We start from the raw sequence: 16,086 nt of genomic DNA, 5'->3' as shown, positions 1-16,086 counted from the left end.
GTAGTGATTTACTGTAGAGCGCTGGGTTCGGTGTAATGCAGTTCGTGTTGGGCACGACATCCGACATTTATAGTTTACCATGTAGTTTACTAACAGCCGCTAAAAGTATAGGTCGGACATCAAATTTTGAGCGTAGAATTGTCGTTAAAATGCCCTGTTAACAGCTAGTTTGTAGTTTTTTTTGGAACGTTCGAAACTAAACCCAGGGTTGCGATACCGTCCTTATTTCTAAGATTTGTCCTTAGTTTAAGATGATGATTTATGATGATGATGATGACTTATTTAATGATTTTTAGAGCAGGGGTTCGTTTTTTACATACCATTTCGCTTTAGCACCTTTAGCATACCATTTTGTACCAAAGTGATACCAAAATTAAGAAAATGCAGATAGTGTCTTGTTTTTTTTTAGAAAAATTGGTTGCTTTCTCCTGTTGTGCACTGTTTAAGGTGGTATTCGATTCGTCTTTTGTTTTCCAGTCGTCCTTATTTTTGAGTTAAGACCGATGGCAACCCTGCATATACTGCATGAAAAAAGCGTTTTTTTATCAAGAACTGAACAATAATTTTCACCGAATTAATTGTGTAATCCTGTAATTAATACGGGCTCACGTTATGAATGAATCAGGAACCGGGAAACGTCATGGACCATGAGTCATCTTGCAGATGACACGAATGCACAAGGTATCAGCTAAAACAAAAGAGACTTATTAATGTCGTCCGAGTAAACTCAAAATATAGCGTAGTTAATAGCATCAGCAAGTAACGTAAGCAGCGTGAATAATGCAACAAAGAAGTAGGCTAGCCTGAATTAACAAAGCATTTGTTCGTAAAAAATGCAGGTAAGACTTTTAATGCTTGGAATGGTGTGAACTTTGAACTCAAGAAGGATAGACGTATGGTGTTTTCTCATACTTCGAACAAATAAAATGGAAATGTACTTTAGAGTTTAGATCTCGTACCTTTGTTGGCTGGATGCAATAACGACATTAAACGTTGATAGCCTATGCAATCTATGTTTTATGCAAGATCGTTTTAATACGCGTTTAATTCTAAAACAAGTGTTTATTCTTCACATAATTTAAAGATAACTTCTCACTTGCTTACGACGTCATTAAAGAGATCGCTACGAATTACAGGTTTGATGATGAATAAGAATAATTTAGATAAAATCATTGCAATTATTGCACCAAGGCTGAAAGGCTTAGAGGTTTTGCCGTTATTTGAAAATGGCGTTCAAATCATATCAGAGTCTCGAAAACCAACCACAATCACTTTTTATGACTATTTCCATGTTGAAAAAAGGAATGACGATTGTAACCTTTTTGTTTCGCCACTTTGTTACGCCACTGTCCCACTGGTGTTTGTAGCATTGTTGAATCACACTGTTTCCCGTACGCCACTGTCCCACTGGTGTTAGTAACATTGTTGAATCACACTGAATGACGAAACGACGAAAGCAATGGAAGCTCTCCCGGTGCGAAAAAGGCTTAGTGAAAAAGACCTCTCATAAGAGAGGTATCAAAATGAAAGCAATGTGGGCAGCTAAAGGGACTCGTTCGGTAACTGAGAACGTAATAAACGAAGTGTAATGCTTATTTTGAACTCACCTTCACACGTTTTTTTACACAAATCCGAAATAGGATACTATATAGGTAGGGCGAAGCTATACCTGGTTTAAAAAATGTTAACGTCACACCGTATGCAATTGTATTTAAGTGCAGAAAAAACGATTTTTAAATCATGGTTTCTTTTTTTTTCTCCTATGTAGTAAAGTTGTTGCTTATGCAAAAAAAAATATATGTCTTTGGATAACTTCTTTTCATTGCATTTCAGAATGAGCAAAACGCAGACTATTTAAGTTTATTGAAATAGAAAAAGTAGAATAAAATTTCATTGCTAAAAATTAGTTGTGATATGTTTTGGCCCAGAACTTTTGTGGTCGGTCTGCTGTGGTCGGCTGTGAATGGCCAAGAAGGTAAGTTCTACATAGAACACGTTTGGTAGTTGCTAAATTAAGGACATGTTTACAAACTTCTTAAATAGAGGCAAACTTTCAACGATTGCTCATTTCTTGAATTATGTTTTGGAAGTTGCTTGCAAGCTTACTTCAGCTACTGGTAAGACAGGAAATTCTATTACAAGTGTTTTCTTTCTTAAAGATTGTTCAGTTGTTTACTGTAACTTTTCAACTTTTTGTATCAAACCAAAACTATTAGTAGCAGGGTATAATGAATCTAGGAGGCTGTTATTTGCTTGTCTACGTCATCAAACACGTCAAACCTTAGATTGAAGCTGAAATTTTATGAGCTTGTTTGGTTAAGACAGTTAAAACCGCAGATTAAATATCCTTTGTTTACCGGAAAGTTTTGTGACCACAATAACTTTTAAATGCCGAAAATTTTCCTTTAGTAAAACTTTAAAGGTAATTTATATCCCTCAGAGCAAAATCTTTTTGCTTGTTTTCAATGGACGAATTACCTTTGTCCTAGTTCCTTTTGTTATATAAAAATATTTTTGAGGCTTTGAGATCTTCTAAATTGAAGTTATGGCGCTTATAAAAAACAGAAATAACGTTTGTGGTAATTTAACCAAATATTCTTGCTTTCGAATGTCAGGCTGTCTTCCCACATTCACGGTGAACCGCGGCACCATCAGTAAAACGCGAGAAATGAACTCATTTTATTGAACAACCTCCACCACCCAAAACCAAAACCGACCTCCTCAAATCACTTAACAAACGATTTTTATAGGATACAAAAGGCAAGGTGCCACACTATTGATAAGATAAAAGTGCGCAAAACGTGAGATAAACAACGGTGATTGCAATTAATTAACCAAAACGCCGTGACGTAATCAACGCACTAGAGAATTAATTCACAATAAAAGCGGTAAAATACAAAATGCTATAAATAACAAGTGACATAATTTCGTTACACTCCCCCCACCTTAAATATTTACCCACCTGGGAAATTTCTACCCAACATCCCAAGATAAGTCTCTCAAAGTCATTCCACTCAGGTGAAGTGCAGATAACTGGTAACAGCAAGTGTTCAATGATTGACAAATATCAACGAAACTATCAAAGGTAGGTGAATTCCACATAGTGAGTGAAAGCCTTTTCATTCTGCCGGAAGCGACGTTAGCTACGAACGCTTGCCAGTTTGTAGCGTTGTCTTCGTGAACATGGTGTACGCTATCCGGACATCCGGGGTGAGAAAACAAGAGCGCTGAATTTGGATACTTCAACGCAAGGTTCAGTTCTTGTTTAGCAGGAAGCATGTCGGCTTTCTCAGTTGTATTATCTTCGTCGTTAATTTGTGTAGTCAATTCAAAGTCAGGCGTGTTTGTCTTTTGGAGCGCTGCCTGTGGGGTCATTAAGAATTTGCAAAGTGCGTCAAAATCTTTTTCGTCGAAAACTCTTTCGGGAAGTTGCATGACTTGCTACGGGTCACGTAAGCCCTTCACCGCTGTTCAATAAAATGAGTTCATTTGTTGGGTTTTACTGATGGTGCCGCGGTTCACCGTGAATGTGGGAAGACAGCCTGGCATTCGAAAGCAAGAATATTTGGTTACAGTAATACCTTAGTTGGAAAAGAACGTTTCAAATCCATATCTGTAAAATCTGATTTATAGCAAACTGATGCACGCCAAAATATGCTATAATCTCGCTCAACCAATTCTTAATAACAATACATAGGGTGTCAATCAGATATATGTATTAATTAATAAGTAACACAATGCTTGGTGACTGTTTAGTTGAATCAGTTTTATTCAGTTTAACATTTTCATTTATGGAATTAGCAACGAATTAAATTTATTTTATCTGTAAAAAACACACAATTATTTAATATACGAATATTATTATGAGCTTCCACTATGGGCATTTTTCTTAAAGTTTTGCCAAGTTATGTTTAAGCACAAATTCAAAGAGACAGCTAGAAAAAATGCCGTATACATTACAACCATACATTAATTACTAGGCCAGCGGTCGTGATCACTAAATGTTACGAAGTGACCTCCCCCACTTGTTTTATGTCGTATTCAATTACCTCACAATCAAGAGAGCAATTTCCTAACCATTTGCAGTAGTTTTAATTGAAAATCGATTGCAGTTAACTAATTATAATCGATTTAATTAATTGTAAGCGTTACTAAGACAAATATTCTCATTAATGTTTCAGATCCGACAATCAGCAGCATCCAACCAAGATGGGGCGGAAGAGGCGGTGCAACCAGAATCCAAGTCTTTGGCTCAGGTATAACTCGTAGCGCCACCTTCTGATAATCATCTCATTATTTTCTCGCCACTAATGATCTTATTCTTTCCTTTTTTCTAGATTTTCCATCTGAGTTTCGTCTCAGCGGGAACGTAATTAAGCAAGTGCGTTTAGTGAGTGACCACAAGGAGTACGAATGCGAACTGCACGACGCTGAAAGCGACGAAAAACAAGCTGTCTGCTACACTCCGTGAGTGATCTGTGAAAGCGTTTATGGCCTTAAACTAGTTTCATGGCATTGCAGTAAAACGTGGTTTTCTTTGCACTTTTTCTTCACTTATGTAGGATAATGACTGTTGGAAAATATTACGTTCGTATGAGTATCCGAGGCGTCGCCTTAGATGATTCAAAATACTGCCGTGGCAACAAGAAATCCTGGTCATGCCTGTTTAGGGTAACCTGCAAGTTATATTACTCGTTTTAAATTCTTTCTAACTTAGCTGCTGCCTAAGTTACAAAATATTTCATGTTTCACGCCGTTTGACTAAAACCAACAGCAAAAATGTTAATAATTCTCAATACATTTTTTCAAGAATAGATTACATCTAACGTTAACATTATGAAAGCGACATAAACTTTCTCTAAGCTTTGTCGTCGGTTGATTCTTTACGCATGATAACCCTAAATAATTGCTTTTGTTTTCTGTGTCAGCATTTTTAACTATATGTATATGGGCTATAATTTAAATAAATTGTTATGCCGTTTAAGTATATTCAGCCGTACTGGTAAAATTTCTATTGTTTTAGGTTCATGACTCTCGAACCCCACTCGTTAATGCGCTGAACTGGACGAGTGGTGAGCCACAAAACCTGATTAATGTCTACGGCAGGATCTATACAAATCTCGTCTCATCTAACGAGGCAGAGGCGACCAATGGCAATACTGCTTCGATTATAAGGGTCTGGTCGACTTCCGGGAAAACTTGTAACCTTTTTGGGGATTCAGGCGAACCGTAAGTCTTCGGTGGGAACTTCTTGAGCTTTTCTTTCGACTTTTGCTTTGCAAGTTTTCACCGTTGATTGATTCGAAAAAAATTTGTGGTCATCCGGTTATTATTATAGGTCGTATTCATACTGTCACACTAAGAGTCTGAAACACAAAGTTTTCCATCGTTACATTGAAGACTAATAACTAGCGCTTATACCAGGGGCGGGCAACTTTTTTGGTCGGCGGGCCTGATATGAGAAAATAAAGTACTTGGCGGGCCGGATTCCTGAATCGATACATTAATCGTGTATTTATCCACCTATGCAAGGAATAAATCGTTTTTAATGTAAACTTTAAGTTTTAAGCAGAGACCAAAAACAGTATTTAATGAATTTATTAACGAATAATGTACTTCAATAGCTGCTGAAGTCAAAACTGAACTGCCAAACTGAACTGCTGAACTGAACAGCTGAACTGACTGCGGGCCGCTCAAAATCCCGTCGCGGGCCGCGTCCGGCCCGCGGGCCGTATGTTGCCCACTCCTGGCTTATACTATACACCAGTGGTTCCCAAACTTTTTCAGCTTGTGGCACACTAGAAAAATTAGAAAACGCTCGCGACACACTTACAAGAGAAGAAATGTTGCTTTAAAAAATTACCCTTCTCTATCGACAATGCTATAATTGGTTTCATCGTCACATGTGCTTATTTCTCAGCTATTGAAGCAGCTAGAAAGCTTTTAAGTCGCATATGCTTGTCTGCATATATGCCATATTTTAAATATTTATACAGTTCTTTTCCAAAATTCCAAAAAGATTCGCGGCACACCTGAGAATCTTTGGCGGCACATTAGTGTGCTGCGGCACACAGTTTGGGAATCACTGCTATACACGCTTATGTTCAGGTATCTTTAAATGTCAATGACCGACCGACACATTAGACCAGCGTGCATCTTTGCGTGTGAAGGATAACGATTATATTGGTCAATAGACATTATGGATTCAGCATTTAACGACAATTACATTTTGGTTTTAATCAGTAAGATAAAGTAGATTGGGCTACTTCACAGAACTGATGACATCACAAAGGCGATTTATCTTCAAAGAATTTAAAGTTTAAAAACTACAACAAGAACAGAGAAAAGTGCTCGAATGATTTTTATTTGGTGAAATTTTTATGAGGGATTTGCCATTTTATAGCTATGTTTAGCGAAACGTGAAATTATTGCTGAAAAAATGTGATAATTTTTATGGAACAGACATGTAATGGAATGGTCGGTTTATGGTTGTTGAACTTGACTGATTAAGCCACTCCAATACATTATTTGATTGTCTAATTGTTTATTGCGCTCGATGTTATAATACATAAGTCTCACAAGGTCGTTGTTTGCTTTTCTCACCCACAGACTTAATTGTTCACCTTAACGAATTATTGTGTTGTGAAGGTGACAACAAAGTTGTCTAACTCGACACTGAACTTCTTTAAATTGAATTCATCAGTAGTTTGCACAAAAATGAGAATTGTATAAACTGATTATATTGATTCTTCTTTGAACGATTACATATGAACAGAACATTGGCACATCAACAGCATAAAGACTTTTTGTTTATATTGGTAACTGCATAACATTACTGGTTACTGGTTAGCGCTACTGAGAACGAAACGCATGCAAGAAAGGCAAACGCGCCATTACATCACAACTATAAAACAATACTCAGGAAGTTTCATGACGTAGTGTTACGCTTCGCTGATTCGATACTTGAAAAGCTAAATTTCCAATTGATATTTAACCCCGTATCTTACATTATTAGTCATCAACATCATATTACCACAGACACAACATTGCATTAAACGGCGACGACGGCGAGTCAAACTGGGGAAGCTTCACCTGCCTTCTTGAGGGATCCTACGTTGGCAGCCAAAACATTTCCTTCATCGTGGACCCTGGCTACAGTCGTTCTGAACCCTACAATTCCATAGTGTACGTGGATGCTAAGGATGCCTTGTACATGTTGCAGACGTACGCCGGTAAGTGCTGGTTTTGACTTATGTAGCTGACTGTTATAGCCTAGGTTCTATAGAAAAAAATCGTTTCTATGCCTCTTAACTTTTAGTAAATAAAAAAAACTGGTGTAGGCTAGGCCGTGAATTTTTGGCAATAAGCTAGGTTGTCATGCTCTTTGTATGTATAGTAATCAATGATGTGAGCCCGAAGACTGGAAGTACGCTCGGCGGGACAACGCTCACTATTTCTGGCAACTTTTTCGATAACAGTTCCGGGATCGAAGCCCAGGTATAAAGGCAATACTTACAGCCTTATCGCTGGGCATTTGTTTTATTGATTAATTTGATGGAAATATGTTAATAAATCTGTTATAACAACTTTATTACGCATCCCCCAATATTTTTTTTATAATCAGAGTAATCATCAAACATCATGTAACTAGGCTACTTACAACAGGTATTAGTTGGTGGTCAACCATGTACAGTTCAAAGTGTCACTACAACGGAAATTACGTGCATTACACCAGAACAACCGACCGACCAGAAACTTTACAGCGGTGGACGAGGGTTTCACTTGGAAGGCCAGTTCAACCAGAATGATATCAGCGTTGTTGTCAACAGCAGTTCCAGTGATTGTAAGTTTTTCCCTGGTAGCCAAGCTCAAACAAATGGTTAGCGTTTAGGGTTAAATGCTTAAAAACCCTCGTTTGTGATAACGTTTGTCTCCTGGTACAGATAAGCTGTAGTATAAAGAAATCTCAGATTTTTGCAAAGTGCTGAATTAACTAGGCTACTGTTTTGTGCGGTTGATTCATTACAACTGGCGAATGCGTGCACAATATGTCTATGCGTAGCCTATACGCTTTTATGATACAAACTTGCAACAAGGCAATTCAGAACACGAAGGTTATTATAAGCATTAATATCAGAATACCTTAACTACTTGGAAACCGTTCTAGACTGGTCTTACTGGACTGACAAAATGGAGGTGAACAACATTAATGGAGACAATTTAGTGTCTCGCGTGCGGGGTTTCTTCGTACCTTCAACAACTGGACAGTATCGTTTCACCGTTCTCGCCGACGATCAAATTCGTTTCTACATCAACCCTACTGGCAACGACCCTGACGGCAAGGTAAATTATAGAATCGTAAATTTGTTTTGTCGGAACAGAGTAACTGAAAGGTAACTAACAGAGAATCTGACCTACACAGTTACAGAAATAGCTTTAATGTAATTTATAAGTTTTGCCGTCACTTAGTAGTTTTGTAAAGTATAATTTAATTTTTTAGGAACTTGCCATCGAACAAACAACAGCCAACCGTCAAAAGACATCTGAGTCTCTTTACACCCTAACTGCTGGCACCGAGTACTATTATGAGATCAATCACTTGGAGTATAACAACGGTGCTAAGATTAAACTCTCTGCCTACGTTGATAGAACAAATTACAGCCCGGGCCAAACCGGTTAGTACTGGATTTCAATTGACTTTGCATTTGAATAATTTCACCGGTAAAAACTGGAATCGTATTTGGCACAGGGACATGAAATCGAGTTGAATTTAAACCGTTTGCGTTACCGTGATCTTATATTTGCAGGTTGGTCTTTCAACGAGGTCCAGCACATCAAGATCAGCTCTAACGTTCAACGAGAAATCCAGACCATAAAGTTTGAGAACTGGGACGCACAGAATGCCACACAGTCCACATGGACCGTCATGCTTTCCTGCTCGGATACAACAACCAACTGTAGTGGCAGCCTGTTCCGCTTTTCTCTTTTTGGGACACAATCTGGTGCTTTGTTTCATTAGTTTATCATCAAATCAGCGAAATAATCTGTAGATCGTACTTTATCGTCTATTATTTTGTTTTTGCGTGTATGTGTTTTGTCGTGCGCCTGAACAAAATATTTTAACTTGTCAGCAAAGTTTTTGATTTTGTCTTTAAAGGCCCCATAAGACACATATGACTTGTGCCTGAAGTAAAAATTTCTTGCTGTTCGATTTTTCAATTGCAACCTTTGCAAACAGGTGCAATAACATTCGGTGCGACTGGTGACGTGGTGAAGGCCGAAGTTGAAAAGATGGTCGCTTTAGTTGGCGAAGAAGTGGAAGTGACTCAATCAGCCGACGAGTACAACATAACCTTCCAGTCTTCACGAGGTGACAGTGGCACTTCTTTTTATCCAATAGCTCAGAGGCTGCTGTACATTATAGGATCTGCCGTGCATTGCATAGCTGAATGTTTCAATAGCGATAACTTCAAACTAGAAAACAAAGTAACTCGCGATAAACTAAGTTATATAGGAATTAGCACGTATTTGTAGTTACGTTACACATGACGCTACCTGTTTTAGCTCAACTCGTCTTTGGGAGAGTATACTTTTACTAGGGATGTTCCAAATCGAAAAAGATTCGGATTTGTGAGAACACGAATAATAGATTTCAATATTCGCGAGAATCCGAACACGTGTCATTAAGATATTATCGTCCTTAGATCGAGTAAATATTCAACAGAACTGTCGCAACCTTTTACCTGGTAAACAAGTGCTGGAGCTCAAAACATTTTTTATTTTTTCTTGAACTTGATGGTAAATAAACTCACGTGTTGTCACATAACCTCTACCCATTAGGTCATAGACAAAAACATTAATGGAGAATTCCACCTTAATATGCCATCTAGATTCGGATTCCTGAGAAAAAAAAGGTTGATATTCGTGCGTAATCTTCGGATTCGTGTTTGATTTGCCACATCCCAATAACTTTTACAGGTCACAGGAACCTGTAAACGAAATCTCGGCGCTGTACTGCAAATACAACACGTCTCACAGACGAATAATACAAAACAACACAATAAATAACGTTCAAATGGCTTGAAAGTCACCAACAACTATACCTCATATATTTAAAGGTTAAATAACGCTATTAAATAAATCACAGTTATCCATATTGGCTTATACTGCTGCTATAGGCCTGTACTGCCAATTGGCTTAAACTGATTTTAAATGCATGTATGCATTCAAAACAACAATGTTAAAATGGTTGCACACAAGCCCTAAAAACATGATTCAGGGTTTTGAAAACAACGTAAATTGACATAGAAATATATTCTTTTATTGTACCGATGATATTGATACCGAACGTAATATACGTCCCTTTTTCTGCGTTCATCAGCCAGAATGTAACTTTTACAATTTTTCAAATGCCACCATTAAAATACCAAAAGTTATTTGTTGATTGTGGAATGAAATAATGTAGCTCACAAAATTAGAGTGACTTTGTTGTTAAAGTATCAAGCAATTTAGGTTCATATAAACCTTTTTCAGGGGAAATGCCACTAGTTGCCGAGTCAAACAACCCATCGTTGTCCATCACACTCAGCGAGACCACAACAGGAATGCCAGATCTGGCAACTTTCACTTTCTCCGTCAACGACTTGGTTTCTGCTCCAGTGACCTACGCCACCGCCAGCACTAGTGACGTGGCCGCAGCTGTGTCCAGTCTGTTTGGTCCCAAATGTCCAAATTCACTTGAGAGGGGCATTGGACATACCGTTGGCTACTAGTAAGTTTTGGAACATGAACTGATATTCTTTACAGTTTAGAGCTCAGCAAAAGAAAACGCTGTTCGGTTTCTTCGATCCAATTTAATAGAGTTTTCTCCGACCAGCTTTTCACATATAGAATAATTTTGACGCTCGTAAAATTTTACCGATGTGCTTATCATGCCATCATTATCATATCATCACGGTCGTACTTCATATCACATAAGTGAGTGTATGTGTTGATATTTTTCAGTCATGATTTCGAAAGTGAAGGTTGGACATATGGCGGTGTTAGCACGAGCGAGGAATCGTTTTGCGGAGTTCACTCCGTCAAAAATCCAACCTATATTTTTAACGACAATGAACGAGTCTACTCTCTCTCCCGTTATCCTTATGTAAACTATGCGTGTTGTTACACTTCACACTTAATCTACTAAATAGTTTCATAAAAGATCCTTGTTTTTTTGTAGTCAGTTGTGTAACTTTTGAGATTAAACTGAATTTCAAAAGTTTCATCTTTTATCTTGTATTCCTCCTATGTTAAAGTTTAATGTTTTACTTCTAAGATAAGTTTTTACTTTCGATGCATCAAGGTATGTTTCGCGTACATGGGCCGCATATCCAACCTGCTACGAGTCAGTTTTACGTACGTCGATTCCACAACGTCATCAACTAAAGCAGTTGATAACGAAAATATTTTTGCTGTGGGCCTGGTCGACTCGGCTGAAGAACCACAAGTGTGGAGACATTTCTGCTACAACCTCAACGAAAAACTTCAGATCGGTAAAGGCTGACCATCAGTGAACTTGTAAAATTAAACTATCTCATTTACAAATTAAAGGCGTCCTTGCATGATGCTGTTGTAGAAATTCGGCTTAGTCCCCTGGTTGCAAGGCGAAGGGTTGAGGAGTTAGATTAAGTTTTTTTTGCTTTGTTATATGTTTTACTTGATCAAACAAAGTTTGGTTTAGTATGCTTATGATTGATGCCTGCAAACATCTTGCACAACAATCGACCTTTTAATATGCAAATGTTGAAAAAAGTAAAACTTGTAAAACAATTTTTTATAAAAGATTCCGATTTATATTTTTAAGGTCACGTTAAAGAATCTAAGAATTTGTAACCAATAGATTACCCATCTGGACGAACTTTCAAAGTAAGAAGCCTCCAGGTCGGTCTTGTTTCAAGTGAAGACTTGTACCTGGATAACGTGTTTATTGGCGGAAACTTGGCTTTTGACGACGATGAAGCCAGAGAAAGTAAATTGTCATAAATTAAAGCGTGGAAACAATTGCTAGCAATTGCAAAGCTTTGTGCTTAGGCCAATATAAAGTTTAATCGTTACTTATCTTTTGAGAAACCGTTTCTTAAAATATTTCTTTATCTTACCGAAAACAGTCGCCCTGGGGTTCATAATTCCTTCCGCGGTGCCCCATATCAAAATAGAGAGCGTTGAAGTGACGAAAAATATCGACGGTTACACCATGACTTTCATTCCCAGCGATTGTGGTTACAATTTCCCATTATTAGGTATTCAGAGACTATTTATCTTTCATAGTTGAGTACGTACGCCGAAAAACAATCTCAAATCTCTAATGTGCGCCTAGTTTGATTTGAAATGTTTCATGAACGATTGTTTTGTCATATCCACGTCGTTTTTCGATACAATATTCACTGTATAGTGATACGTGGCAATATAACGACTGTAAATTTTGTAATTGAAATTGCATAATAGGGTTCGCATTTGCCGAGACATCCGAGACAATATCGACGGATCACAACAAGCACGTTTTCGGGATCGACGCCAATACATCGCCACAGGTAAAAGAATATTAACAAAATTTCTGCGCACACAACACGAAGTACCAAATAGTCTATCAACAACTTGCTATTTTTATGATCGAAGTGATCATTTTCCTTTGTCTGTGTTTTTTGTACACATTTTAACGCACAATCACCGTCACACAGATCGATATGTCAGTTGTGATAAATAATAATGGCAGAATGAGTAATTTGCAAACAATTTGAAAACAATTCAGTATTGTCAGTTGTGTCTTTAGGTTAATTTTGATAGATTACTTCACATTTTTTAAGGATTGATCAATAATAATTATTAGAAAAGTTAAAATTAATTAATTAAAATTTGCATTAGAGCTGCTTTCTATGTCAATCGTTTTCATTTGCATTTTCAAACTCAGCTTGCATTCAATTAGTCAGAACAACCTTTGATTAACTTTATGTAAGGATTTAGCTTATCCTTTTATACATCATTGTTAACCATCTACTTATAGTATATGTTCTGAGATGTATACTTTATACTATGCTTTCAGCCATAACTCTCTCCCGACATGTTAAGCACACACTTAACCAAGAAAATGTGATCTCGTGTTATTAACAAACAGTTGGCTTTTTCCCAGTGCTACGAGGTTTTTATTACGCGGCTGTTTGAGATACGATGCACCGTTTCTATTGTACAACGCTCGTGTTAAAATCTGAAAAGTTTCCACTCATAGAATATTAGTCACTGTATAACAAGTTCAGGTTTATATTTTTATATTAAAGACTTTTATTAGTTATTTACAGTATTTTTTTGTTTATCTCATCAGGTCCACGTCGTCCGCAACAATTCCGCCTCACCACCGGTCACCGGGACCTTTGACCTTTCATTTGTGGACTCCAGCTACGGACAATTGACCAACCTTGCAGCTAATATCGAGGCCGAAGATTTGCAAATACAACTCCAGACTCTGCCTAAAATCGACCACGTCGAAGTGACCAGAAGTGACAATTGTCATGGGTGGGTAGACCCCGTTGCAAGTTGAATTGGAAATTTGGGGAAATTTCATTTCGTTCAAGAAAGGAAATTATTTCACTTGGAAAATAAGTAGAATAAAAATTAACAAAGATGGCACAACGAAAAATTTTTTTGTTTAACTGTTTCAAAGATACGATTACAAAGTGAAATTTACATCTCCAAACGGGGATTACCCGCTAATGATCATCAACAAGACGAATTTGGAGCCGAAAACACACTCTGTCGATGTAGAAGTGACTCTCGGCAAAGATGGAGGACTGTACATGAGTCCCATCCATGGAGATTTTGTTCGAACCGCTCATGAGAAACCTCAGGTATGGAATTTGAATTATTTTCTGATTCTTGTTTGAATTGAGTTGAAGTTGAATTGATATACATCAGTGAATATAAAGAAGATTTTTTAAGAACCTCACATTTTATTTTATTATTTGGGTATTTCTTTGGATTGTGCCATCACTAAAAATGATAAACTAAACTTAAACTGAATCAAAAAACTTTTCTGAAAAATCTACTTGCCGATATATTTTGCACCGAATAACATTTACTTGCAAGGACTGCCAAGTTACTTGTTACATTTTTATTACTATTTCAGTTATTGTAGATTTTCATTAAAACATTTTGCAACCTCGTTATCGATTCATTTAATGAGAACAAATTGTCATTTATGGGTTATTCAAATTTTTATATTTGAAATTTAAAGTTACAATTTATCTCATCAACCATTATTTTATCAACCAACTTGGAAAAAATCAATGAAACCTCTTCCTCGTCCAGGTCCAAGTCTTCATCAACGACATTCCTTCTCACTGCTCCGGACACTTTGACGACAACTCCTCCACCTCATGCGACTTTGAATGGACCTCCGAGGCAACTCCTGTCGTCGCTTCCGTTTCACCATCATCCGTATCCGCTGGAGATATCATCACCATTGAAGGTTGAAAAACAATGAAATTTTGATTTAATTTATTTACTTTATGTAATGTTATTTTTATTCTGTTGTCATTTTTTATTCTTAGTCAATATTATTCAAGCTTTTGTGTTATTTTAATAAAATTTCCTTTCATTATATTTATTGAGTTAAAATTAAAATTTATTTATTTCTGTTCTGTTTAATTTCTAAATAAAATTTTTTAATCTCCCCAGGAAGCGGATTTACCAGCACCGGCTCATCCGCTGCCGTCATTCTTGTTGGGGAAGTTCAATGTGACGTAACCGCCATCGACGACACGAATATTCGGTGTCAGTTAGGGAATTCCCCGTCTGGAGAACAACCCATTGCACTGAAGATAGTGGGAAAAGGTGACGTATGCAAATCTTTTTGCTGGGAAGTTTATAAAGTGATGCAGAAATCGAACGCCGTTTAACTCAAATGACAAAAGTGCTCTTTACTGCAACTTCGTGTCAATTAGTTTATTTGAACCTCAAAGTCAGTTAACTTCATTGGAAAAAATTCTTCTTTTAAAGTAAACTCATCGTTATCATTTGAACATATTTAATTTTAGGCTCGCCGTCAATCGCATCTGGCAGCAGCATTGCAATCAACGTCACCGGTCGAATTAACGCTATTTCGCCGAATATTGGAAGCCAGGCTGGGTGTACAAAAGTGACGATTACGGGATCCGGTATGTTTTTGGACTACAATGTCATTGTGTAAAGTCCAGCTTTGAGCTGCCGTAACACTCGTTGTTGAAACAAGAAATTTGAAATATGGGACATTTGCATGAAAATTTAAACACAAGTGTTAAATGGAAGCCCATGAATTTTTATAAAAAAAAAACTTAAATACAAAGATTTTAAACGTTTGGAATTTATTAAATAATACTCAAGATAAAACACTGATTTTCCTCGATCATTCTTGAAAGAAACATTCTTTCACTTTTAGAAACATTTTTATTCTGAAGTCTAAACCGTTCGACTAAACCTTATAGGATTTGATTCGACTTCTGAAGTGACCATCGGTGGAAGTCCATGTTCTGGGCCAACTGCCGAATACAGCAGCATAACCTGTACTGCTGCAGATGCACCGTCTACCGGTTTAGTTCCAATTGTAGTTACAACGGGAGGCATCCCTCTCACCATGGATGATGCTTATACCTATGACAGCCCGTCTGCTACGATTACCAGTATTTCATCAAACTCGTTCACTGTCGATGGAGGTATTTGAAAGTTATGTTAATCGCAGTAGACCTGTGTTAACTTTCACTTTGGTTTTATCACCGTAAACTGACTCGGCCAATTTCTAGGTACCGAGGTTACAATCACCGGCTCGGATTTCGGTATCACAGCCGGGCAGGTTTTAATCGGTGACGTAGCAGCCACCGTTTCATCTTGGAGCGACACAAACATTAATATTACGACGCCATCGTTGGCTGCTGAGACTTACTACCTCAAGGTGGTTGTGGGCGAAGATGGATGCGCGGGCTTGTAAGTCACAAATAGTCCACAATTCTTCACTTTACTTACCTACAGTATTCTGACCACCAACTTAACTACTTTGTCCAGTCCACAAAGTGTGACCTA

General features: G+C 37.4%; 1 protein-coding gene across 1 annotated transcript; it reads left to right on the top strand.

Moving 5' to 3' along the window:
• Positions 1-1,913: 1,913 nt before the first annotated feature.
• LOC143471129 (fibrocystin-L-like) lies at positions 1,914-16,009 on the top strand (the record flags this gene model as incomplete). The annotated part of the gene is made up of 26 exons (XM_076969509.1): positions 1,914-1,975; positions 2,044-2,117; positions 4,182-4,256; positions 4,338-4,467; positions 4,563-4,671; positions 5,024-5,229; positions 7,039-7,232; positions 7,397-7,497; positions 7,666-7,843; positions 8,168-8,343; positions 8,501-8,675; positions 8,808-9,002; positions 9,239-9,370; positions 10,534-10,771; positions 11,005-11,146; positions 11,345-11,534; positions 11,882-12,010; positions 12,150-12,281; positions 12,487-12,572; positions 13,358-13,548; positions 13,697-13,880; positions 14,341-14,500; positions 14,710-14,865; positions 15,069-15,188; positions 15,495-15,722; positions 15,810-16,009. Coding segments are annotated over 26 exons (3,948 nt in total), but the record flags the coding sequence as incomplete, so codon positions are not given.
• Between the last annotated feature and the right edge of the window lie 77 nt (positions 16,010-16,086).

Source organism: Clavelina lepadiformis, chromosome 9, assembly GCF_947623445.1.
Source record: "Clavelina lepadiformis chromosome 9, kaClaLepa1.1, whole genome shotgun sequence".
Taxonomy (NCBI): Eukaryota; Metazoa; Chordata; class Ascidiacea; order Aplousobranchia; family Clavelinidae; genus Clavelina; species Clavelina lepadiformis.
This window is presented reverse-complemented; position numbering and strand designations above follow the sequence as displayed.